This window comes from Cetorhinus maximus, chromosome 15 (genome assembly GCF_964194155.1).
Source record: "Cetorhinus maximus chromosome 15, sCetMax3.hap1.1, whole genome shotgun sequence".
NCBI classification, from domain to species: domain Eukaryota; kingdom Metazoa; phylum Chordata; class Chondrichthyes; order Lamniformes; family Cetorhinidae; genus Cetorhinus; species Cetorhinus maximus.
This window is the reverse complement of record NC_135893.1, coordinates 100,219,296-100,245,658: the sequence shown is the minus strand read 5'-3', so window position 1 is coordinate 100,245,658 and position 26,363 is coordinate 100,219,296. Positions and strand designations below refer to the sequence as shown.

The following is a 26,363-nucleotide window of genomic DNA, read 5'->3' as shown; positions in this document are numbered from 1 at the left end:
ACACTTGTATGAGGTCATTAAACTTCTTGTGGCGCAGCAGCCAGGTCTTCGGATCCAGATTCCTTGCATTGACCTCCCTGACTACCTACTCCCATTCCCTTTGGGGAGTGTTCCTGAGGGCCATCCCGGCCACCTGTGGAAAGGTGGCCCCTCTTCTCCTGTCCACCTCCTTGACTAAGGCCTCCAAAGCTGCATATGGGAACTGTCTCTTCCTTGGTGCTCCATTTTTGGTCCTACATGCAGCCAGTATCAGTGAAGGCAGACAGCAACAACTCCTTTCCACAAAGTGCAGCTCTCCTTTAAGAGGGGCATACTGCCTTTAGAAGAAGCAAGTGCTATCAGCGCATGCTACTCTGCTCCCTGTTGAGCTTTCAACCGTGAAGGTATATAGTCGGCAACAGTGATCCCATCAAATATACCCACAAATCAAGTTTGCTGAGCACTCAAGCAGCCGGCAGTGAGGTGGCTCCGCTCAGTCCGAGACTACAATCATGGAAATTAGGAGGCAGTACCAAATTTGCGTGATGCCTGCCTCAGTAACAATGGGTGCTGGCAGGTCATGTGCCCCAATCCCCATGCCTGAAAATGAGTCTAATTGAGTTTTTACCCCTAAGAGTTGACTAGGTAAAGTGGATTGGAGTCACATGTAGGCCAGTCTAGGTGGGAGTGACAGGTTCTTTAACCTGATGTGCCACTGATTAACTAGTTGGATTTTTACAATTGGGTAGCTTTTATGGTTATTTTAGCTGCTACCAACCAATATTGAATGTAATTTCCCAATTCGCATTTGGGGATTTGAACTCAGAATCTCTAGATGTCAAGTCCAGTACCATAACCACTCGGTTCAAATTCTTCTGGTTTAAATAGCTGAATTTAAGATCACAACACAAGTGGTGTGTAGCCCTTATTTGTCAGCCATAGTTCAATGGTAGCACTCTTGAGTCTGAACCCAAAAGTTGTGCATCTCTTGGATGAGAGATTAAATTGAGGGCCAGTCTTCCCTTTCAGGTGGATGTAAAGGACCCTATAGCTCTATTTAAAGTAAAGCAGCAGGGTTCTCTTAGTGGCCAATATTTATCCCTCAACCAGCACCATGAAGAAGAGATTATGGGCAGAATTTTACCTTTGGCGTGCAGGCGCGTGCCCGACACGCCTGAATGTAATATGACGTGCGATGACTTCAGGCGTGTGTCCCAACGTCATTGCACTGTCTCGCAATATTTCGTTTGGCGGGTGCGCGCCAGAGTTGGTTGCGCGCCCACTGATAATTGAAAGGCCATTAATGAACTAATTAGCTTCAAATTTAAGCTGCCCGTCCAACCTAACGGTTGGCGGGCAGGTGAAAAGGCCAAGCGGCCTTTACAATTTTTAGGAAACCTCATCCACGAGCGGGATGAGGTTTCCTAAAGCTAATACAAATTAAATAAAAACTTTCTTTTGACATTAAAAATATGTTCCATCTCGTATGACACAGTCGCATGAGGGGACACGTTTCATTAAATTTTTAATGTCATTATTTATTTTTTAAAAAGTGCTTCAATCTCCCTGAGGCAGCTCTGCTGTGCCTCAGGAAGATTGAAGCGATCTTTAGTGCGCGTGCACGAACTGTGCTCCAGGACCGACTCTCCCTCCTCCCCCAGCCTGCACAGGTAACACTCAGCGCTACCGCTCGCAATCGACACAGGGCGGGCCTTAATTGGCCCACCCGCGTGAAATCGCGGTGCGGAGCTGATCGGGGGGCGGGGATCAGCTCCCAGACCACCCCTGGTTGCTCCCGCCGAGCCTGCTCGACGAGGGAAAAACTCAGGCCTACGTTTTTAAAAATCTCCTGGCTGTGTATGGGGCCGCCTCACTGCTTACAAATTGGTTGCTTTGCTTCCCTACATTGCCACACTGACTAGGTTTCAAAACACTTCACTGTCTGGTAAGGATGGCTTGAGGTTGTGGAATGCGCTACATAAATGCAAGATTTTCCTTTCTCCACTACCAAACTCACTCAATGGCTAGAAATCTATATATAAGTGACGTAAAACAAAAGACCTAATATCACAATTCATACATTATTATTGTTAGGAATTGGCACTCCCAAACACTACTGTAAAAATGTAGATCAGATGCCAATAGTCAGAAGTGCAATATTCCATGATATTTATAAAATATTTGAAATCAATCTCCATTATAAGTTTCATTTCCACCATGAGGGGGCATGTGAAATTAATGGCATAATATGTTCTGCTGTTGTACTATATGTTTATAAGCAGCTGGAACGAGGTTTCTCATTAACCCCTTTTGCATGAAGACTCCACCCTTTGAACTCAATGTAACAGTGTCAGGCCTGAGGCCCTTGAGCCTTTTAGACCCAAGCTTGAGGACCTCTTTAAATTCACCTGTAGGTGCTGTATTAATTCAATGCACTTACATGTATGTGGAAAAGCAGGTAATTGCTGGGTCAGAATGGCATTCATGAGTGCACACCAAGGTGGAACTCGATGTTACCCGGGAATGTGTGTAATATTAAGATGTTACGCAGCGTTAACTATTTGTGTATAATTCACATCAGCATGCAGCCTGTCTAAAAACCAGTTGAATAGCCTGTTCCCATTATGTATTGAACAAGCCGCATTTTACCCTGTCACTTTTTCACCTATTAGGCAGCATAGCTATCTACAGGGCCCATCTGTAAGCAGCACTAGTGAGATCAAATTTAACCTTATTGCAGTTGCTTCCTGTACCACATGTTTTTATTTTTCCTAACATGTGCAAAAAGATAAAATGAAATGACACCACAATTGTCTCTGCGCTTACCTTTGAGCACATTGCAACTGCAAAAGCAAGGGATGTGCGGGATGGATAGCCTACAGAAGGAAGAGAACTCCTACTGCAGTGTTATTTGAGGGGCAAAAGTTACATCAGGTCACATTGAAATGAAGCTGATGCTACTATAAGCCTTTCTTAGCTTGTGTAAACACACTGGTTATCTAGAGTTGATAAATAATTGCTCTGACTTGGAATGATTTAAAATTTGTTATTGATGGCGAAATGTCATTTAGGATGGATTAGGGTATTGAATGGTTACATATAATGGGCTGAAAGGTAACAAGAAACGATGGGATGCACGTTTGGACCTGATAATTAATTCCGATGAAGAGGCATTCACTGAAGTCAGGGAATAGGTCACCTGGTTTCCTCAACGAGGCTTTGATGCAGAGACTGCAAAGAGGGGGAAAGGGAAACAAGAACCTTTTCTTTTGCATAAGATATGAATTTTAGGATTTTTATGTAATTGTTTATAAAATTGATGAGATAAAACAATGTAATACCAGCAATTTCAGAAGAAAATTGTCAAAGACATGTTGAAGCTAGGAAAGGGTTAATATTGGAGTCTTTGAGATGCTGTATATCTCTCCGTTCCTCTGCAGAGCAGCAGTGTGGCTGTAGCGTCTCTGTATCAGTGCTGTAAGTGTAATTATGTTCGAGCAGGGCTCACTATCTCTCATCAGAGGGAGCTGTTGAGGCAGCAGCTGTGTGAAAAATCCTACAGTAAACGTTCGAGCCATGTCACTCACTCTCAATTTGTTTGGACATGATTGGCTGCATCTCTTCTAGGAGCTTGTTGGCATTCTGTTGTGTAGATGTTGGCTGTTGAAGGACGCTGTGCAGAGAGGGCCTGGATCGGTACTGCCTTGCAAGCTATCCTCAGTGCCTGTGAGTGCTTGTGCTTCTGTCTGAGTGCTGGGAGAGGCAGAGAATTCTTGCCTGGTGTGTGTGCAGCAAGCTCAAGGTTGTATATGGATAGGAGCTGTCTGCTTCAGCTCATACAGGAGCAGGTCAGTATGTCTTTAGTCACCCTCCCACACTTGGATCATCTCATTCCAGAGTTCTCATCTTCCATTACTCTGAATGTCATCACATATTAATGAATCACGAGCCACATCTTACATGGTCTTTTACATTCTATCTGTCTGGTTGAATAATTAGCTAATATCAGTGCTGTGCAAAACACTGGAGTTGAGGGAGCGAATGCAGAAATGCAGGAAAGCAGGATGAGACTCAGGAAAATCAAAAGTAAGAGTGAAGTCAGGCAGCAGGTTATTAAACGAACAGCACTTTACTCAGAAAGGGAGAGGATAAAGAGAAGTGGGGAAGTCCCGAATTTGAAAATGAGAAATAGGAAAAGCGCTGAAAATGAAGCAGAAAGAGCACAAGATACAAAGAATTAAAATAACTTAGAAAGGGGGTGAGAAATAAGGGTTAAGGATAGGAAAGAAAGGAAAGGAATCAAAAAGAGAAAGTAAAACAGGGTATACAGTGTAGCAACAGAGTGATGGAGAAAATTTAGGACAGGAGAGCAGTCAACTGCAGATACTCACTGGGAGTAGGATGTAGAGTCATGAACTCATAATAATACTATTTTGGCACTTCTTCAATTGTAAAGTAACTTCTACCTTAACTAATAGGGATGGTTTTCTGGGAATTGAATAGAAGTTAAAAAAAACCTGCTCTGCCTACAACCATGGTGCCCATTTCTTTTAACTCAGTCCTGTTAACTCTAAATTCCCATAACATGACCGTGCTTTTGCCTTGATGTTATCTTACAATCTATATGGTGTGTTATACATTCCTGTTCGATATTATCTTTTAAAAGACGGTCATGCTAAGGATTATTTAACAAAACATGTAAAATACAAATGAGCCTAAAAAAGCCATAAATAAAATTAATTAATGAATCTTTTAGCTATAGCTTGAAGTGTGTTAGAAATGTTAAGAATCATTAATGGTGTCATTGCTGATAAAAATGAGCAATTTTTTTGGAAATGCTATGCTTGAAAAATGATTTATTGAGACTTGATCTTTTTAAAGGAATTTGTGATATGTGAATTTTGGTTAGTTTAAACATTGAATACAACTGAATCTATTTTTGAATGCCTGATTATGTGCCATGCATTTCTTACAAGAGCTTTTAATGTGTGAAAAATGACTGACATGTTCTGGACTGATATTTTTCAGTAAGTTATTGCATAGGTAGGTAATTGAGGGATGTTTTTGTACTCCAATCAGAGATATGTTCTTAATAGTGATGCCTCAATCAGGGATTTTGTATAATAGGAATGAATGAAAAGCCATTTGGCCAATTGTATTTCTATGGAATGAGAATGAATGAGAAGTGATTTGGTTAATTGGATTTCTACATAATGGGAGTGAATGAGGTTTGATTTAGTCCAAAGAAATTCGATACAGGGTGAGTATATGAGAAATCATTTGGCCTATTGAAGCCTTTTATAATGGAAATGTTGGGGAAATGACTCGGGTCATTGTACTTCTGTATAATAGAAATGAAGAGGAAGTGATCACTGGAATTTTTTTTCACTATTGTATATTTATTCTTGGGACATGGACATCACAGACATGGCCAACATTCCTAGTTGCCCTTGAGAATGTGGTGTTGGCTGCCTTCGTGAACCTCTGCCAGGCACGTGATGACGGTTTTCCGACAATGTTGTTAGTTAGGGAGTTCCAGGGTTTCGAGCTATTGACAATTAAGGAACGACAATATATATCCTAGTAGAGATGGTGCGTGAGTGACTTGGAGGGAAACTTGGAGGTGATCATGTTCCTATGCACCTGCTGCCCATGTCAATCTATACAGTGGAGGTTGTGGTCTTGAAAGGTGAAATGTAATAAGAAATTTGTTTGTTTTTCTATTAGTCAAACCAAAGAATATGTTAGAATCTTGACATGTCACAATGTCTCTGTTACTTAAAAATAATTGAAAAAGTTATGTTTTGTTATAACATATTTTCCACTATGCCACTTTTAAATGTTGGCATTATGTCTGCTGGGGTTTTCCAATTATCTCTGAGCCATGTGACACAAAGAAGAGACAGTTTACACAGAGCTCTCAGCACTGGGCAAATGTGGGATTTATAGCCACAGACCCAAGGCAAAACCATAATTTTCATTAAACATGACAGCCTCGAGTTTCCCCCGCATTTGTTAATGGGCATCTGGGTAATCTGGGCACAAACCAATTAAGTAACTTGACAGATCACTGAATTTTGGGCATAAGTGAGTTATGCATATAAGCTACAATATGCCCAAGATTCCTTGCTCTTTTGCGTTATTCCATCAAACTCTCCATCCGAGTGAATCTCCGCCCATAGAACTGGGGGGCATGCCTCTCTCAAATGTAAATATTCTCTAATTGTGCTTGTCCGTTGATCCCTCAACATTGAGTCTAGATTTTCAGGTGCAGCAGGAAACAAAAGCATTTTAATTGCAATCTCTTGATCATCTTTCAGTAAATTATCCTTACTGAGACTTGCCTTCTATTATGTGCTTCTTTAAATGCATTTTTGACAAAACATGTCACGTTAAAAATTGAAAAGCTACCTCAATTGTAGGTTCGTAAAAATGCTATGCTTGATGTGCATGAACAATGGTTAAATGAGTTGAAAGTCAAAGAAGAAATGTGCTGGTGTGGGTTTGGTGTTTCCTTGGACCCTGATGGTTTCCACTTATTGTGCCTATGTACACCCATTTTGAGTCTGGATGCATTCTAATGAATTGGGAGAATTCTTGAGTGCGCTCTGACATCAGCAAAATGGGTGTAGCTTCAAACAAATTTCAGGTGAAACTTTCGGGCTGTACCTACAGAGTGGGGTCTAGGTCAATAAGTGTTTTTCAGAGAAAGGCTTAGTTATCTGAGGTCAACAAAAACACAGGCTGCATTTTATCGGGGCAGTGGTGGCCGCAATGGTGGTCTGGAAAGCTGGGGTCAATCCCATCTCTTCCTTTTGGGGAAACCCCGGCCGGATTTTATGGCCACCTTGCACCTGATGAGCTGCTGCCGGAGCTCTTGGTCCTTTTTAAGGAATGAGAGCCCACCTTTAAAAGCAGGCTGGTCCTTCGGAGTGCCACCCATCAGCTCTTCAGTCCCAGCAGCAGGAGCGGTGTACACTGCTGGGACTGCATCCAGCTGAGAGATGCAGCGATGACTGCCACCTTCACAGCAAGGTGAGTGGTGTCGGACACCGACGGGGCCAGTCAGATTGGGATGGGGGTGGAGTGGTTTGTTGGTGAAAGAGGGGGAGGTGTTGCCGCGGGGGTGGCATTGCTGCTGGGTGCCCCTCTGTGGGCCACAGAGTGCCCAATTCAGTGCGCATCTCCCCAACCCTAAGGGAGGCCACCAGAGCTGACCTGGCATCTCCCATGCAGTGGAGAGCCACCTGCCGGTGGTAAAATGCCAGCAGCGGCAGGAAGAGGCCCATAATTGGCCTCTGGATGAGAGGGCCGTCCTCCATGTTCTCTGCTGCTGGCAGAATGCCATGGCGATGGGTAGGCGACGGGAGCTCCAACATTCACCCTCCTTGCGATCTTTCACCACCCCCACCACCCCCCGCCCCCTCCATATGCCTCCTGCAGGCCCTATAAAATTTAGCCATTTATGTAGCATCTTTTACATTGAGAAAAAAAACAAGGTACTTTACGGAGGGGTAAAGAAATAGAATGAATCTTGAACTGGAGCTAAGAATCTTGAGCACAGTAGCTAAATTTGAGTGTGCTAGAAAACTAAGTAAGGTGATAGACTGGAAAACTGAACAGTACATGATACAGGAGCATCTTAATCTACTTGAAAATTGGGCTGATAAGTGGCAAGCTAAATTCTGTCAAGAGAAATGCAAACTGCATTGAGGATGAAAAAATCCAGGAAGGCACTATAGTGAAATTGAAAGAAAATGATGTGAATGGAACATGAAAGAGAACTTGGGAGCCTGGATGACAAAACCTGAAACTATTGCAACAATGGCCAGTGGCAGTGGGTAAAGCGATTCAGAAATAAAAACAGAAACAGAAATTTTTGGAAATACTCAGCAGATCTGGCAGCATCTGCGGAGAGAGAATATGACAGAATATCAAGCCAAAGTGATGTAATCATGCCCCTTCTTAAATTATTGATGCAAATGCATTGGCATTATTGCGCACAGTTCTGGCCACTGCAGCACTGAAAGGATATCGCATCTCTTGGGAGAATACAAAAATGGGCAGCCCAAATGATTGAAGGCATGGACTTTGATGAACTTATTGTGATGACTAAATTGGGCATGCTCTCATTGGAAAAGAGACGGGTGAGAAGTTTTATGATTGCTGTTTTGGGGTTCTAAAGGGTCTAGATAAGGTAGGTGATGGTAAGTCAGTCGATTTTGTGTGTCCTCGCCTGGCGGTATTGGCCTAAAAATGGAGTAGCCTTATTGCCCCAATATCACTGGCGATACGGCTGGCTCCATTTTCGAAGGGGTCAACAAATGGGTCCAAAGTGCCTTCCTAATTTTGGCATTAGGCCTCATTTTAATATGGAGATTGTGTTCCTAATACATGAGTAGGACTATAATTAGGATTTTGGGTAGGAAATAGTCAGAGCCTGTGCAATGCAGGCTTCAACCAAACAATGAAAGAGAAGGGACCCTCTAAAGGTAAGTATTCAATTACTTCTGTGATACAAAAATAACCTGAGCCATTGCCATCCCAGGGCCCCCACCTATGTGATTGTAATCCCAACTGTAACTTACCCTGCTGGGGGCTGCACCAGGCAATTTTCAGTGCTCAGTGTGGTGAGCTGTGTTGGGGTGCCTATTTGGACATCTCTTCCATTGCCCAAAAGTCAACATCTATCCCATGATTTCAGTGAGTGAATGGTAATAGGTGGAAGCAAATAGTGTTGATTAATTCAAATGCAAATCACTTAGATTTCTTTCATAAAATAATATTTTGATATAAGGTATGTGAACGATTTGAGAAATTACATATGGTAAATGTAGATAAAAGCAAAATACTGCGGATGCTGGAAATCTGAAACAAAAACAAAAATTGCTGGAGAAACTCAGCAGGTCTGACAGCATCTGTGGAGAGAAAGACAGAGTTAACGTTTCGAGTCCATGTGACTCTTCTTCAGAACTAAAGAGAAGTAGAAATGTGGTGAAATATATACTGTTAAAGGGGGTGGGACAGGTGAAGCTGGGTAGAAGGCCAGTGATAGGTGGAGGCAAAGGAGAGATTGTAAAAGATGTCATAAACAAAAGGTCGAAGGGGTGTTGATGGTGGTGATACTGGCTAAAGGAGGTGCTAATGGTGACATTAAGAGTAGAAAGCAGGATGAGCAAGTGACAGATGGCTCTAGTGGGGTGGGGTGGGGGGAGGGAACAGTGGGAAAAAAGATTGAAATAGGCTAAAAGGTGGGGATAAAACAATTAATGGAAATAAATTTTAAAAATAATAATAGAAATAGGTAGGGGAAAAAAATATAAAAATTAAAAAATAAATATTGAAAAAGGGGGTGAGGATGGAGGAGAGAGTTCGTGATCTGAAGTTGTTGAACTCAATGTTAAGTCCGAAAGTCTGTGAAGTGCCTAGTCGGAAGATGAGGTCCTGTTCCTCCAGTTTGCATTGAGCTTCACTGGAACATTGCAGCAAGCCAAGGACGGACATGTGGGCATGAGAGCAGGGTGGTGTGTTGAAATGGCAAGCGACAGGAAGGTCTGGGTCATGCTTGCAGACAGACCAAAGGTGTTCCAAACCAAACGCAGACTGGGTGACCGCTTTGCAGAACACCTTCAGTCTGTCCTGTAACTCCTAAGGCACTGCATCTGTGTTGTGTCCAGCTGAGCAGGGCTGTGTCTGTCCTTCCTTCTCCAAGGGGAACTGACCACAGCTGCCTCTGCTCTGGCACCTCCTCCTGCACATTAATGCCTTGGTCATCACCCAGTACCACCCTATCTAATTGTGCTCGAGAGCTCTCAAAGTGATTGTATCTGTGCTGGTGGAGGGTGTGCTTGTCAGTTGTGAGGGTGCCTCTTCCAAGCTCTGATGTGGCTGCACTTGGCCTGGTGATTTTCAGGGAGTCCGCTTTTCGTCTTGGCATCTGCATCTGTGGGAGACGCAAGGAGAACTCATGAGAGCTAGTCTTGGAGAGCAGGAGCCTCTGCGTGTGCTGAGTCTTTCGAATGCATTATGAGCCAATTTCTTCAGCAAGGAAAGAGAAAATGCTTTGCTGGCCTCTGTGGCCAATGACAGCTGCTCCTGTTCATTAGAAGCAGCATGTTTCAGTGCTAACAGTTCCTCAGCAGCACTATGGCTCTGAGCCATTCTGAGGGGCCAGTGAGTGCCCTGTGCACACACTCCTCCCAGGTTCAAGAACAGAGTACAGTCTCAGGTTCCTCAGCTGGAGGGTGAATAACCAGATGTCTGTCCTGAGGGTTGGAGTTTACACTTGCCTTGCCACAGCGAATCAGGTTATTGAACCTCTTCCTACACTGAACCCAGTTTCTGTGCACCACACTCCATCTACTGACCCTGTCAGCCATTTCCTTTCAGGCCTGCTTGGTCTGGGTGGGTAGCCTCCTCCTGTCACCCAACTGGATGAAGACCTCCCTCCTCTCCCTCACTGCCTAGAGCAGGGCCTCCTAAGCAACAAAGAAGAGATTAGGAGGGCTGACCCAAAGCTTGGCCAAAGAGGTAGTCTTTAAGGTGGAGAGTAATGTGAAGAAGTTGTGCACTGCCTCAGGGAACTCCAACATATGGGAGCACATCCGCTGCTGCTGGTCTAGGCTGAGCCTCCTGTCCTGTAACTCCTGAGGTTCACATCTGCAAATCGAGGGGCTGTGCTGTCCTGGGTTCCAGGCATCTGCCTCTCCTGAGGCATTTTTCAAGCTGAGGGTAAAGCAATGAAACAGGAGCCACAGTAATGGTTACTGTGGTCTGCTTAAAGTGGGCCTACGCTTGAGCAGTCCTGCCTCCATTCCCAGCCCCTCAGCTGCTCATTAGCTGCCAAACCCATCTCCAAGCTGCTGTGAAAATCAGGGTCAGTGACTCTTTCCTGATGAGGGCAGGTTTGGGACCTGGAAACGGTCCCACTTCCATTTCCCACCCCTTGAAGGAAAATCCTGCCTGTAATTGCTGAAGATGACCCATATCTTGTGCACACACATCAGTAGCCTTGACCTAGCTAGATGTAGCAATTCTGACACATTCATAGTAATGACAGACGCACAGTGTGTAGGGTGAGCCTATGCAGACTAATTTCCCTGAATGTCCATCTGTAACCATAAAGGTGAACGTTGTGGGTCATTAACACTTTCTTCCTATAACAAAAAGTACATACAGTAATGAGAACACTTGTCAATGCTTCATGAAGGATGGACTAATCACAGTGACAAAGAACATATACATAATTCTCAGGAAGCTCTTAAAACCTCTGTTCCCTGCCATTACGAAAGTGTTCTAAATAATTTTTGTCAGACAACTTCTTTTTCTTCACCACATACTTACAGCTGGATGACTTCACTGTTTTTTAAAAAAAATTTCTATTCCTTTTATCATGTCTTTCCCCAGCAGGCTGCTTAATCCATGTTCTGTCTTCAGACAGCTTGTGCAGCAAATCCACACCTCCAGCTGGCGGGATCTGTGTGCAGGAGCCCCTTTTAACTTAATACTTGATGGAGACACACCCAGGATTCACTGTGCCACTTTTCATCGTGGGAATTGTGAGTTTGAGATTGTGATCCCCGGCCAGGAGGGTTTGGTGATTATTGCCAATACAACAGCATTGGATAAGACTGCTTATATAACATTGTGATGGTAGAATGGGACTCAAATTAAACTCCAATGTTTTCCACTTGTTTTCATGAATTCGGATCAAAAATTGGATCAAGTCATCTCTGAGCAGGTCAGCAATGAGACTGGATGTTTGTGACCTGAAAATGTTGGGTTTAACCAACAAAACAAGTTCAGAAGGAACAGGTAAAACATCTTAAACATTAGCTTCTTTCTTATCACCTCCTCGAGCATGAAACTTGGTTTAGCCACCTGTATGTTTTGCAGCTAACTGAAAGTGCAGTCTATGTCAATGCTGCCCATTAGTTAGCAGAGAAGATGAGGTCCTTCTTGTGCCAAACAGGATAAGTTGTGTCACACCTGAACTGTAGCATACTGATGCAGGTGTTCCCAGGTTTTATTAGATTTAATTCTAAGTTTTGAAATTAGAATTGCGATAGGCAATTATTGGGTTTAACCCTAACGTCAGAAGGTTTGGCTATAACGGAGTCAATTAAGTGGTTAGAATTTTGTCGTGAAGTAATTCCCCTGTCTTGGTTGGCTGGTTCCCCTTTCGGCTTTTCCCCCTGTTACATGGGGTCACCACAATGCTGATTAATCACCTTCATATCAATCATCATTCTTAGATTTGGCAGGTGTTTTACAGCTGGATGCCCTTCCTGCCACTAATCCTCCCCATTTACCTGGGCTTGGGACTGGCACCGATACACACTGGCCTGCCTGCACCAGTTCCCCCTGTACATAATATAATTTTGCAGCACTTTTTTCTATTAATTCATTAATGGCACTGTCTTTCCTTAGCAAGCTATTGGCTGATTGAGCGCTAGTGGAGATGGAGCTGAAATTCCTGCTTTTTCTTATTTTAATAATTGAGATCAGCCAAGAGAGCCAGGAGTGGCTTAATGAATCTGCAAGAAGTAAGGAAATGAATCAATTCAAGGCCACGCTTTAGAGTCTGTGCTTGGGTTATTTTTAGAGGATCCAAGGTGGAACAGGGCAATTTGTTAAAAAATGAGTAGCTGAAAGGTGTAGAAAACATAATTGATGGTTGCTGAAGGGTATTTGAGATTTGTAGGCCCAAGTCAGTAGTCGTTTATTTTTTGGTAAATTACTAAATCCTTCCACATATTTTCTTTGTCACACATTCATTCCATTAACTTACTGGTTTGTAGTCCCTTGAAATTTAAAACAACAAACCGTTTTTCTCATATAGACTTGCAATGATTGAAGAGTGACGCGTAGTCTGTGATAAAGAGTTTTTGCAACGTTGTCATATGGCACTTGCTGGAAGATTGATGGGCAAGTTTTGTTGTTTTATGGTGTTAGGATACTATGTACAGTTTTTTCAGTCACTTACCCTGGCACTTCAGTGGGGAAATTTACAATTAAATTTACCCAGTATAAGAATTCCTTCTAATTAGTTACCATTAATCATGAGGATAATAGCTAAGGAAAAAATGTAACAAGAGGGTGGATAAAGGGGAACCAGTGGATGTCATGTATTTGGATTTCCAAATTTCGATAAGGTGCTAAAATGAAAGAATACCACATGAGGTATGAGCTTATGGTGTTGGGGGTGACATATTAGCATACAGAGAGTCCGGATAAATTAGACATTTTCAGGATGGTGCACTGTAACTAGTGGAGTGCTGCGGGGATCAGTGTTGGGGCCTCAACTATTTACGGTCTATCTTAATTACTTGTTTGAAGGAGCCGACTGTATTGAAGGTAGGAAAGCAAGTTGCGAGGAGGATACAAAGAGTCTGAGAAGGAATATACATCAGCAAATTTGGCAACCATGCCATCGATCCCTCCCTCCAAATCATTTATATAAATTGTAAAGAGTTGAGGCCCCAGTTTTGATTCCTATGGTAAACCACTGGTCACATCTTGCCAACTAGAAAATTTATGCCCACACTGTTTCCTGTTAGCTACCCAATCTTCTATCTGTGCCAGTATGTTACCTCGTACATCATGGGCTGAATTTTGCCCCCGTCGGGGGGGGGATGTTGAAGGGTGGGCCCACACAGATGTGCTTCCGATCGGCGCGGCACCATTTTACGTGGGCGGGCCAATTAAGGCCCACGCAGTGTGATGTCCGCACAGAAGCGCCAAACGCTTCCTGTGCGGGCAGGGGGAATCCCAAAATCGAGGGTGCGCTCTTTTGCGCATGCGCATGAAAGAGCGCATTCACCTCCCTGAGGCTAAGTGCTGCCTCAGCGAGATCGGCTCAAAATGTACAAAACCTAAAAATAGAAAAGTTAAATTTCCCTAACATGTCCCCTCATGTGACAATGTCACATGAGTTGGGACATGTCCATAATTGTCACAAAAACTTTATTAAAATTTTTTAAACCCTACATGAAACCTCATCCCACCTGTGGATGAGGTTTCATGCTTTTTCTAGTTTGCGCTGGGGCTCCTGGTCTGCCCGCCAATCTTAACTTAATTAGTTGATTGACTTTGTCCATGGCCTCAATTAGTCATTGACAGATCGGCGGGCCCGCAGCTGATTTTGCTGCGCTCTCACCTTCCTGAAAATTTAAATGGGGCGCGGTGATGTCGGTGAGGTCCTGAGGTCACCGCGCGTCATTTTACTCGTCGGAGAGGAGGCCTCACCCCCGCTTGCCGATGCGTAAAATCCTGCCCTATGAGTTTTTATTTTTCGCAGTAACCTTTGATGAGGCACCTTATTAAATCCCTTCTGAAAATCTAAGTACAGTACACCCACCGGTTCCCCTTTATCCACAGCACCTGTTACTTCTTCAAAGAACTCCAATAAATTGGTGAAATAGTCATTTGGTAGTACAGAACTTCAGTGTCGCTGCAAAAAGAGACATGTCAAAACTTTTCATCTTGCATTCATCAGGGCACTTCGCAAGAATACTTATATAAGGGAAAACATGTATGGGAAGAGAGTGCTGATTGGTTGACAAGTGGACTCTGATTGGTAGAGGCATTGCCATGGAAAATGTACCAATTGATGGTGACTGACAGTTTACTGCCAAGCATTGTTTGAAATTTAAACCAGGCAGCTTGACCCTGATTGGTCAAGGCATTGCCCTGAGGAATGCATCAGCGAATGGCTGCCACTTATTTTGTTTAGCTGAAACAGGCATTAATGTGTGTACTTGTTTTTTCTGCCTGCAAAGAACAGGGCCCTTTATATTAATATATGTATCTTTTAGTACATGCAAATAGCCACACTGCAAGCCTGACTGACAATCTTAAATTGGCTGTCAGCGTAATTCTTAGCGCACTGAGGATTATTTAGCAAATGTTGTCCAATCGCAGAATCACATCTAATGTTGGACACTGTTTTGCAAGCACGGGCTGGTTGGGTAGGGTCTGTACCTTGTCCATTGCGGTCAGTGGCTGGGGCATGCTGTTTGATATGATCCACCAGCCTTTGGGACATAAGGCCTACATACCTAGCATCACACTGGCACTGAAATTCATCTACCACATTACTCATTTATGTGATAGGCAGAACATCTTTTTGGCTTGACGACAGCATCCTGTTAGTGGCGAATACCACTCATGTTGCTACTGCATAGTAGTAGCGTGAAACAGCCAGCTTCACCTGTTGCTCAAATTTTTGAGATACCATGCCCTTCCAATCAGCAATCTCTTCTCAAATGGTATCAATTTTTGTTTTCCCCTTATATTGGTACTCATGCGAAGTGTCCTGCTGAGTGCAAGACAAAAATCTTTGACATGTCTTCTTTTTCAGCAATACTCAAATTGGTTAAACATGATTTCCCTTTCACAAAACCATGTTGACTCTGCCTGATTACCTTGAATTTATCTAAGTGCCCTGTTATAACTTCTTTTATAACAGCTTCTAACATTTTTCCTATGACAGACGTTAAGCTAACTGACAAATTGTTTCCTGCTTTCTGTCTCCTTCCCTTTTTGAATAAAGGAGTTACATTTGCTATTTTCCAATCTAGTGGAACCTTCCCTGAATCTAGTGAATTTTGGAAAATGAAAACCAACTCACCAACTATCTCACTAGCCACTTCTTTTAAGACCCAAGGATGAAATCTATCAGGACCAAGGGACTTTTCAATCCTCAGTTCCAGCAATTGCTAAATACACTTCCCTGGTGATTGTAATTTTCTTGAGTTCCTCCCTCTCTTCCAATTCCTGATTTACAGCTATTTCTAGGAAGTTACTTGTATCCTCTATAGTGAAGACTGATGCAAAATACCTATTCAATTCATCTTCCATCTCCTTATTTTCCATTATTAACTTCCCAGACTCACTTTCTATAGGACCAACGCTTACTTTGTTACCTCTTTTCTTTGTTAGAATTTCTATAGATATTTAAAAATCTGTCTTTATATTTCTAGCTAGCTTTCTCTCTTTTTTAAATTTTTCCTTCCTTATTAATCTTTTAGCCATTCTTTTCTGTTTTTTATATTCTGTCCAATGTTCTGACCTGCCACTGATCTTTGTGCAATTATATGCTTTTTCTTTAAGTTTGATACTATCTCTAACATTTTTAGTTAACCACGGATGATAGATCCTCCCCTTCGAATTTTTCTTTCTTGCTGGAATGTGTCACCTTACTTAAGGAAAGACTTACTTGCTTTGGAAGGTTCACTAGGCTGAGGGGTTTGTCTTATGACAAAAGGCTGAACAAGTTGGGACTGTACTCATTGGAGTTTAGAAGAATGAGAGGTGATCTTGTCTATCAGATTCTGAAGAAGAGTCATACGGACTCGAAACGTTAACTCTGTTTTACTCTCCACAGATGCTGTTAGACCTGCTGAGTTTTTCCAGCATCTTCTGTTTTAGTTTCAGAGTTCCAGCATCCGCAGTATTTTGCTTTTAAAAATAAGGGATCTCCCATTCAAGATGGAGATGAGGAGTAATTTCCTCTCTCAGAGGGTTGTTAGCGTTTGGAATTCTCTATTCCAGTGAGCAGTGGAGGCTTGGTCATTGAATATATTCAAGGCTGGGTTATACAGATTTTTGATTGACAAGGGAGCCAAGGGTTAAGGGGGACAGGCAGGAAAGTGGCATTAAGGCCACAATCATATCAGCCATGATCTTATTGAATGGTGAAGCAGGCTTAAGGGGCCAAATGGCCTACTCCTGCTCCTATTTCTTTTGTTCTTCATTTTGTGCATATATGCATACATCACATAACTTTTGGAGTCAAAACAAATGCTTGGCTTGTAATTATTCTTTACAAAGGAACCACTTATAATCAATCTATATGTGTGCTATAAAAACATTAACGGAAGCACAGAGTGGACAGAAGTTGAAATTCCCTAAAGTATGATACTTTACAACTCGTGTATGGCTCTAGGATAAAACTCATGTATTACTAGTGTGATATCTGAATGGTGTAAAATCAGAGCCAGGTTTGAGTCAGAGACTTTGTGGATATATGATTGTTGGAATGCTTTTTTTATCTTTCGAGTTACCAACAGTCACAGATTGCAACTTCTTTCGAGTACAATCACAGTTCTTGGTTTTCCGGGAGTGGGACATGAACCCACAACCCTCTGATTCAAAGGTGAGGGTGCTATGAACTGAGCCACAGCTGACACCTCATGCTTTTATGAAGAACTGGATGAGTGTGGAATTGATTATTATAGGAAGCTGATTCACATAATGATGAACATCACAATCTTGGAGCTTTTTTCCTTAAACATAATCACAACAGTCTATCTATCACTTTTGCTTTTGTGTGCAGGCCCATTATTAGCAACACTCACACAGAATAGCATAGCAATAGTAGGTTAGTTACTGCTGGTAATGTAAGTCATTGCTTTTTATGGGGTGTTACTGTCAGAATACTATTTAGGTCCAAGATAAGTAAATAGACACATTGCTGTTAAGCTATTACTCTTGCTACTGTCTGATACCTTTTAATGAGACACTGTGATGTAGCACTGAGTTCATTGCTTTATTTTATTCATCAGTTTTAAAAAACATGATCATTTTTTGTGCTCTTCAATTTGAAGGATGTCTGTGTTGAAAAATAGAACACTTTATCCATTTTGTTCAAGCTTAGCTCAGGTATAATATAAGTTAGTTGCTGAGCAAAGTCCAAGATTGTGCGTCAATCTGAACCTCACTAAAAAGTATCTTTTTGTACTACAATGATATTCACATTTCTTCTATTATCCATTGTTATGGCCTTTTTGAGTAAGCGTGTGAATTTGCATCAAATTGATGACAGTTTTGTGCAGTGGGTCCTTCAGCAAACTAGAAACTGTAGATGCGGAGACTTACTGGATGGTAGGGCTGATTGGGGAATTGGACACAGTCAGTGGGACAAATTTGGAGCAGTCCTCGTTTCTCAGTCATTAATTATCATCCAACAATCTTTAAAGTGATTGCAGGACTTGCTGACAATTTCAAAAAATGAAATGCAGTTATATGTAAATAATATACATTCACAAAAACTTTGTAGTAGATCAACAGGGTGGTGGCATAGTGGTATTGTCACTGGACTAATATTCCAGAGACCCAGGGTAATGCTTTGGGTTCGAATCCCACCATGGTGAAAGCCTAATAATGACCGTGAAACCATTGTTGATTGTTGTAAAAGCCCGGCTGGCTCACTAATGCCTTTTAGGGAAGGAAATTTGCTGTCCTTACCTGGTCTGGCCTACATGTGACTTAAGACCCACAGGAATGTGGTTGACTCTTAAATGCCTTCTGAACAAGAGCAATTAGGGATGGGAAATAAATGCTGGCCTAGCCAGCGAAGCCCAGCTCCCATGAATGATTAAATTAACCTACCAACCACTGCACATTGTTAATTATAATTGAAAAAAGACATTCCTACAAAATAATTGTTCTTAAATGGCATCAGGTGTCAAGTGCAAGCACACAGTAACCATCAGGGATGTTCAACAGCCCCTCCGTTTAGTTGCTATCAGTGTGTTTGACTTATAATGAGATCCATGGGAGTTCCTGTGTTTTGTCTGGAAAACGTTATTTGTATGCACACATGAGATGGAAAATAAAGAAATCCATTAATCAATGATCGAGAAATCTACAGGCAAGTACGTCTGTGAGATAGAAGAGTTGTCCCGATGTTTCATTAATAGTCCATGCATAAGTTGTAACTGTTTGGAAATTAAAATATTATGTGGTGTGTGAAACAAAATAGGCAGGATGTGTGCCCCTTCTATTGAATGTAACTATCATGGCACCATACTGCTATTTCTATGGGTTTAGTAATCATTTTCATTAGGTTTTCAGACATTACAAGGAAATACAGATGCTTTTGTTCCAAACAGTTTTGCAGACTATTAAATTTCAATGCATGAGACTTATTTTAGTAGTGACACTTGTGGGTTAAGTATGCAATTCCCAATATTACAATAATTTCTGTCTAGATTGTTCTCTGTGCTGTGATTACTGCACATTTCCTGCTAATTGCAGTGTGCTACCACTGGTGGAAATCCCATGCTTACTGAAATCACTGCTACTACGCATTGCCCAAGTTCTGTTTAATAAGCCATAATTGAATATCGCACATTTGCCTCAAAATCGTGATGTGTGATATCTGTAACAAATATATTAATTTGTCAATATGATAGTCACCTGTCTTGAGATAAATAGCTTAATCCTTTTATTAAATTAGTGGGTATTAATGCATTTGTTGTTCATATTCTGCAGCTGGATTTCAACTCACACCAATTGAGACAGTTATTTAGGGCAAAGTAAGAAATATTAATTTCAGAAAATAAGCTCCACAATCATTTGAGGTGTTTAGTGATAATTGAATTTGCTTTAGATACCAATATCCAGGCATGCACTGTGCTTAAAACATTTGTCAGATTGGTAGCATAGTGATGATGTTATTAGACTAGTAATCCGAAGACCCTGACTAATCTTCCAGAGACCTGAGTTCAAATCCCACCAGGGAAGCTGGGTGAATGTAAATTTAATTTATAAAATCTGGAATAAAATGCTAGCCTCTCTAATGTTGATCATGAAACCAGCATCCTGTTCACTAACAATACTTGTGCACCAGAACTAGCCACAAACCTAGCCAAGCTGTTCCAATGCAGCTACAACATGCATCTACCTGGGACAATATGGGAAAGGGGAGGTAATGGCGTAGTGGTACTGTCACTGGCCCAGTTCTTGTGGAGATGAAGTCCCGCCTTCACATTGAGGATACTCTCCATCGTGTTGTGTGGCACTTTCACCATGCTAAATGGGATAGATTTCGAACAGATCTAGCAACTCAAGACTGGGCATCCATGTGGTGCTGTGGGCCATCAGCAGCAGCTGAATTGTACTCAAACACAATCTGTAATCCCCTACTCTACCATTACTATCAAGGCAGGGGATCAACCCTGGTTCAATGAAGAGTGTAAGAGTGCATGCCAGGAGCAGCACCATTGATATCTATCAATGAGGTGTCAACCTGGTGAAGCTACAACACAGGACTACCTGCGTGCCAAACAGCATAAGCAGCAAGTGATAGACAGAGCTAAGTGATCCCTCAACCAATGGATCAGATCTAAGCTCTGCAGTCCTGCCACATCCAGTCGTGAATGGTGGTGGACAATTAAACAACTCACTGGAGGAGGAGGCTCCACAAATATCTCCATCCTCAATGATGGGGGAGCTGAGCACATCAGTGCAAGAGATAAGGCTGAAGCATTTGCTACAATCTTCAGCCAGGAGTGCTGAGTGGATGATTCATCTTGGCCTCCTCCAGAGATCCCCAGCATCACAGATGTCAGTCTTCTGCCAATTCACTTCAGTCCACATGATATAAAGAAACAGCTGAAGGCACTGGATAGTGCAAAGGCTGTGGGTTCTGACAGTTCCAGCATTAATACTGAAGACTTGTGTCCAGAACATGCCGCGTCCCTAGCCCAGCTGTTCCAGTACAGCTAAAATACTGGCATCTACCCGGCTATGCAGAAAATTGCCCAGGTATGTCATGTACACAAAAACAGGACAAGTCCATCTCAGCCAATTACCGCCCCATCAGTCTACTCTCCATCATCAGTAAAGAAATATAAGGGGTCATCAACAGTGCTATCAAGTGGCACTTGCTTAGCAATAACCTGCTCACTGATGCCCAGATTGGGTTCTGCCAGGGCCACTCAGCTCCTGACTTCATACAGCCTTGGTTCAAGGACAAAACTGAACTTCCGAGGTGAGGTAAGAGTGACTGTCCTTGACATCAAGGCCGCATTTGACTGAGTGTGACATTAAGGAGCCCTAGCAAAGCTGGAGTCAATGGGAATCTGAGGGAAAACTCTCTGCTGGTTGGAGTCATACCTAGCACAAAGGAAGATGGTTTTGGTTGTTGGAGGTCAGTCATCTCAGCTTCAGACATCACTGCAGGAATTCCTCAGAGTAATGTCCTCAGCCCAACCATATTAAGCTGCTTCATCAATGACCTTCCTTCCATCGTAAGGTCAGAAGTGGGGATGTTTGCTGATGATTGCACAATGTTCAGCATAATTCGCGACTCCTCAGATACTGAAGCAGTCCATGTCCTAAAGCAGCAAGACCTGGACAATATCCAGGCTTGGGCTGACAAGTGGCAAGTAACATTCGTGTCACACAAGTGCCAGGCAATGACCATCTCTAACAAGAGAGAATCTAACCATCACCCCTTGACATTCAATGGCATTACCATCACTGAATCTCCCACTATCAACATCCTGGGGTTTACCATTGACTAGAAACTGAACTGGACTAGCCATATGAACACTATGGCTACAAGAGCAAGTCAGAGGCTGGGAATCCTGTGGCGAGTAACTCACCTCCTAATTGCACCTGTCATAAATTTATTAATTTGTGTGCATATATTGTCATTTCTTGGACCTGCCCTGAACCACTACCTGAATCAATCTTCCTTGGATTCCTAGGAAAATTGGTACCTAGATTGCAATAAAAGCAAAGGAGAATCGCACAAAAGGCTTAATTGCATCTGTTTGAGTATCTCTCTTCCAGGAACCAACAAGGTAAAGGTGGCTGTGGACAAAACAAAGGAAAAGGAGTATGGAGGAAGAGGAGGAATCCATTTTGGTTTATGTACTTTGTCTCTGGAATTCTACATTCGAATACTTTGGCGATTCCTCTTTGCTTTGAGTCTCTCTAAAGCCCTTGACATGATCTGTTTGAATTGGTCCCTTCAGCAACTTTTAGTAACTTCTGACCATATGTTTATGAATTAATGATTACATCTGGTCATGCTAAACCTGTGTATTGAGGTGAATAAGACTGACTTTTCATGAACGTTTTTGTCTAAGTGTGAACACAAGGGCAAATGTTAGAAAATAAATGCTAAACTGTGACAGGCTCATCTGCTGTTTCTTTTTCCTCCCACCTCAAGGGCTTCCCAGACTCTGTGCTGTCTTTATACAGTGATCTTCTTGGCTCAATATCCAACCTTATCCACTGTGTATTATTGATTTTCCTTTTCAAATTGCATCTACCATGTGTTGACATCTTCTAGTCCCCTTGCATTTCAGTAGGATGATTACTAGACATTGATCTCTTCCAAGTCTTTCAATGGAGCATTGGAAATTGTGTTTCTTCAATTGTTCAAAATCACAGTTTTTTCATGTTTTTGTGTTATATTCACTGGCTTTTCCTTTGGTGGCTCTACCTTTAGCCCTTCCTTCTGAAATCACAAAGTGCAATTTGCCAGACATATTTTTGTAATGGTGCTTTGCACTTAGCTTGCACTTGCACTCAGATCATCCAGATGGAATTCTATGGCCTTAATCAAACAGCTGCAAAGGTTGCTACTTCCTGAGTAAGCCACTAATTTCAAATTTTGAATGTCGAATTCTTAAGGTAACATCAGGTTTTCCCAGCTGTAATCTCAGTGCTTTCATTTGGAGCCAGTTGATTTTGGATTGGCTGTTTCTGCAAGGAGATCAAATGAATGCATGAATCCTTGGATAACCTGGTTAAGACCAGACACCATCCCTGAGGGCATCTTTCACCACCCTGAAACAGGACATTACAGAAGGAACAAGATATCTTGAATGACTTTTACAATTGTTTGCATTTTACCTTTGGTGTATCAATTTCATTTTTTAATAATTGTTAATCATGTTAGTTGCCACAGTTCGCAATGATATAATTATTTACCCTAAGGTATTCCTCAAGAGTTTACAACATGAATTGGTGGTATGCACATCTTATTTTGTTGGAACAAACTCAAAGCTCTGTAGCACAATTATTTTATTTTCATGTTTTGGATGCTCATCTGAATGGGCAGCTCTTCATGTATGTCAACTTCACCCTTGGCCTTAAGTAACCAAACCCTGTCCCTATCCTTCAATATGGCCATGATTCTCTTGAATAATACCCAAAGAGTGGTTAGAATGTAGAATGCTACCACATGGAATGGTTGAGACAATTAGCAGAGATGCATTTAAAGGGTGGCTAGATAAGTGCATGAAGGAGAGAAGAATGGAAGGATATGCTGATAGAGTTAGATAAAGTAGGGTGGGAGGAGGTTCGTGTGGTGCATAAACACCACATGCCGAATGGCCTATTTATGTGCTGTACATTTTATGTAACCAGAAATAGCACTGTTTGTACATTTGTCCTCCTGAAACAAAGATTTTGATGTGCACAAATGTGCATAACTGTATAACACTTTTACATTGTAGACCTTGTAACCAGGCTCCATAGAAGAACATATCTTAAAAATGGGGAATTCTTGCGGGCAGAAAGAAGAGATGTCCTGGTCGTGATGAGAAGTCCATGTTAATCAGATGTAGGAACAATTCTCCCCGAAAAAATCATAAATAATCAGTGTGAAATCGGCTGAAAGTAATACCGCAAGTGTGACTTTTTAAAATCAACAGGAATGGCACAGCAGCAGCGATCATTGTTATGTTAATCATAGTAGAAAAGAATTACAGCTTGTTGTCAACTTATGCTGTTGAATTGCCCCAAGGAACAGTAATATTTCGTGCGGTCTCAGTTGAAGCCTTCTGATATCATTTCAATGATGTGTATTTTGCACTCCAGACCGCCACAGGCAATATGCTGACCAGAGGGCTGCTGTCCTGCCTAAGGGGTTTCTTGTCAAATTGCACAGGATTTTGCAGAGCAGCCATATGAGTGCCTAGGTGGAAGAACCTGGAGTTCATGGCATCCCAAATGTCTGTTAGTACTCCGTGCAGAAAGCTGTGTAGCTCAGCCCAAATGTGAGCCAAGCCAACATCCTGAGCTTAAACGTATTCCAGGAATCACATCAGCAGAAAACGACAATAAGCAGGCTGCACCTGAGCACATAATCAATTAAAGCAGCCAACAAGCCAGATTGTCAACCAGATCTATCTTGGATAAAACAAACATACATATGGACCAAACTTCTGCCAAGAGGAAATTTTTACAAGTCTTGCATGCCTGATTTGAGATCTTTTTCACGCTGACCACACAATGCAAAGTTCCTCCATGCTCTGCTGCACTGAAGTACACTTGCACAGATTTTGTCACTGAGTATAGACCACTGAAAATGCAAACAGCAAGAGAAAATAGCTCTCACGGGGGTGGCACTTTGTGTTTCTTGTCAAGAGCTATCTGTCGTCATGGTAATTAATGAATGAGCATGAGTATATCCAGGCCTACAACAACAAGATGAGATTTGTATGGGCATTTTATCCTCTAAATTTTTTTCATTCCTCCTTTCTTGAAGATGGAGATTCACACTGGGGTGGACTTTCATGAGGTGCCATGTGATATAGCCCCCAAGTGGTCATTCTTCCTGGGTAAGCCTGGATAACCAGTAAAGCTATTTTATCACAGAGGCCATCAGATCTGAGTTCTATACTACCCTTACCTGACATCTTCAATGACAACAGCATCAACCTGCATTTATATAGTGCCTTTAACATAGTAAAATGTCCCATAGCAATTCACAGGAGCGTTAGCAAACAAAATTTGACACTAAGACACATGTGGAGATATTCGGAAAGTGGTCAAAAGCTTGGTTAGAGAGGTAAGTTTTAAGGGGCATCTTAAAGGAGGAAGGCAAGGTAAAGAGACGGACAGGTTTAGGGAGGGGATTCCATATAACACACTTGCAGCTGGATAATGGTCAGGTGCACGCATGCGCTCTGATTTTTTTACTGCCACTCTAGTCTAGAATCTCAGAGGCCAATTAAAACACCTCAACGGCCACCACAATTATTACTGGCTAAATCAACACATGACTTGGGGTCAACCTGGGACCTTACTGGTTCTTCTCCACTGCACTCCACATGCTCAGGGCTCTGCCCTTCCTGTGAAAGATGTTACTCCTCATTGACACTGGATCTGAAATCTGAGAGTAATGCTCCCATTGCCATCTACTACCTTTCTTGCACTTTGGTGGCCTTGCAGTTGTGTCTGGAAGACTTTTAAAAATTTATTCTTTCATGGGATATGGGTGTCGCTGGCAAGGCCAGCATTTATTGCCCATACCTAATTGCCCGTGAGAAGGTGATAGTGAGCTGCCTTTTTGCACTGCTGCAGCCCATCTGGTGTGGGTACACGCACAGTGCTGCTAGGTAGGGAGTTCCAGAATTTGACCCAGCAACAGTGAGTGAACGAACGGTGATATAGTTCCAAGTCGGGATGGTGTGTGGCTTGGAGGGGAACTTGCAGATGGTGGTGTTCCCATGTACCTGCTGCCCGTGTCCTTCTCTAGGTGGTAGAGGTCACGGGTTTGGAAGGTGTTGTCGAAGGAGCCTTGGTGAGTTACTGCTGTGCATCTTGTAGATGGTACACACTGCTGCCACTGTGCATCAGTGGTGGAGGGAGTGAATGTTTAAGGCGGTGGATGGGGTGCTAATCACGTGGGCTGCTTTGTCCTGGATGGTGTCGAGTTTCTTGAGTGTTGTTTGAGCTGCACTTATCCAGGAAAGTGGAGACTATTCCATCACACTCCTGACTTGTGCCTTGTAGATGCTGGACAGGCTTTGGGAGTCAGGAGGTGAGTTATTCACTGCAGAATTTTAAAAAAATTCTTCCATAGGTTGTGAGTGTCACTGGCAAGGCCAGCATTTGTTGCCCATCCCTAATTTCCCTGGAGCTCAGTGGTTTGCTAGGCCATTTCAGAGGCTAGTTAAGAGTCAACCACATTGCTGTGGGTCTGGAGTCACATGTAGGCCTGATCAGGTAAGGATGGCAGATTTCCATCCCTAAAAGACATTAGGGTTGTGGATACTCCATTGCTGAACACATTTAAGGCTGGGATAGACAGATTTTTGGTCCCTCAGGGAATCAAGGGATATGGGGAATGGGCGGGAAAGTGGAGTTGAAGCCCAAGGTCAGCCAAGATTGTATTGAATGGCGGAGCAGGCTCAACAGATCATATGGTCTACTCCTGCTCTTACTTCTTGTGTTCTAGTGAACCAGGTGGGTTTTTACAGGGAGCTTCAATGATTATGGTCAACATTATTGAGACTAGCTTCATAATTCCAGATTTATTAATTGAATTTAAATTCCACCAGCTACCATGTTGGGGTTTGAACCCATGTCCCCAGAGCATTAGCCAGGGCTTCTGAATTGATAGTTGAGAGACAATACCATTACAACACCATCTTTCCCGAAGATCAGCCTCTGACCTGCACTATTAGCCACAGTATTTATATGGCTAGCCCAGTTTAGTTTCTGGTCAATGGTAACACCCGGATGTTGATAGTGGGGGATTCAGCAATGGAATGCAATTGAATGTCAAGGTGATATGGTTAGATTTTCTCTTGTTGAAGATGGTCATTGCTGGCACTTGTGTGGCACGAATG

At 42.5% G+C, this 26,363-nt stretch overlaps 1 protein-coding gene across 4 annotated transcripts in view; it reads left to right on the top strand.

The window, feature by feature from the left end:
- Positions 1-3,513: 3,513 nt before the first annotated feature.
- rhbdl1 (rhomboid, veinlet-like 1 (Drosophila)) overlaps positions 3,514-26,363 on the top strand; it is a 231,802-nt gene continuing 208,952 nt past the window's right edge. For 2 of the 4 annotated variants that reach the window (XM_078559082.1, XM_078559084.1), the window contains exon 1: positions 3,568-3,827. In XM_078559082.1, the coding sequence (XP_078415208.1) occupies positions 3,633-3,827 (195 nt within the window). In that variant the 5' untranslated portion in view covers positions 3,568-3,632. Of the gene's footprint in view, positions 3,828-11,637; positions 11,794-26,363 lie in introns of those variants that run through there. The other 2 variants (XM_078559081.1, XM_078559083.1) reach the window with 2 other exon arrangements.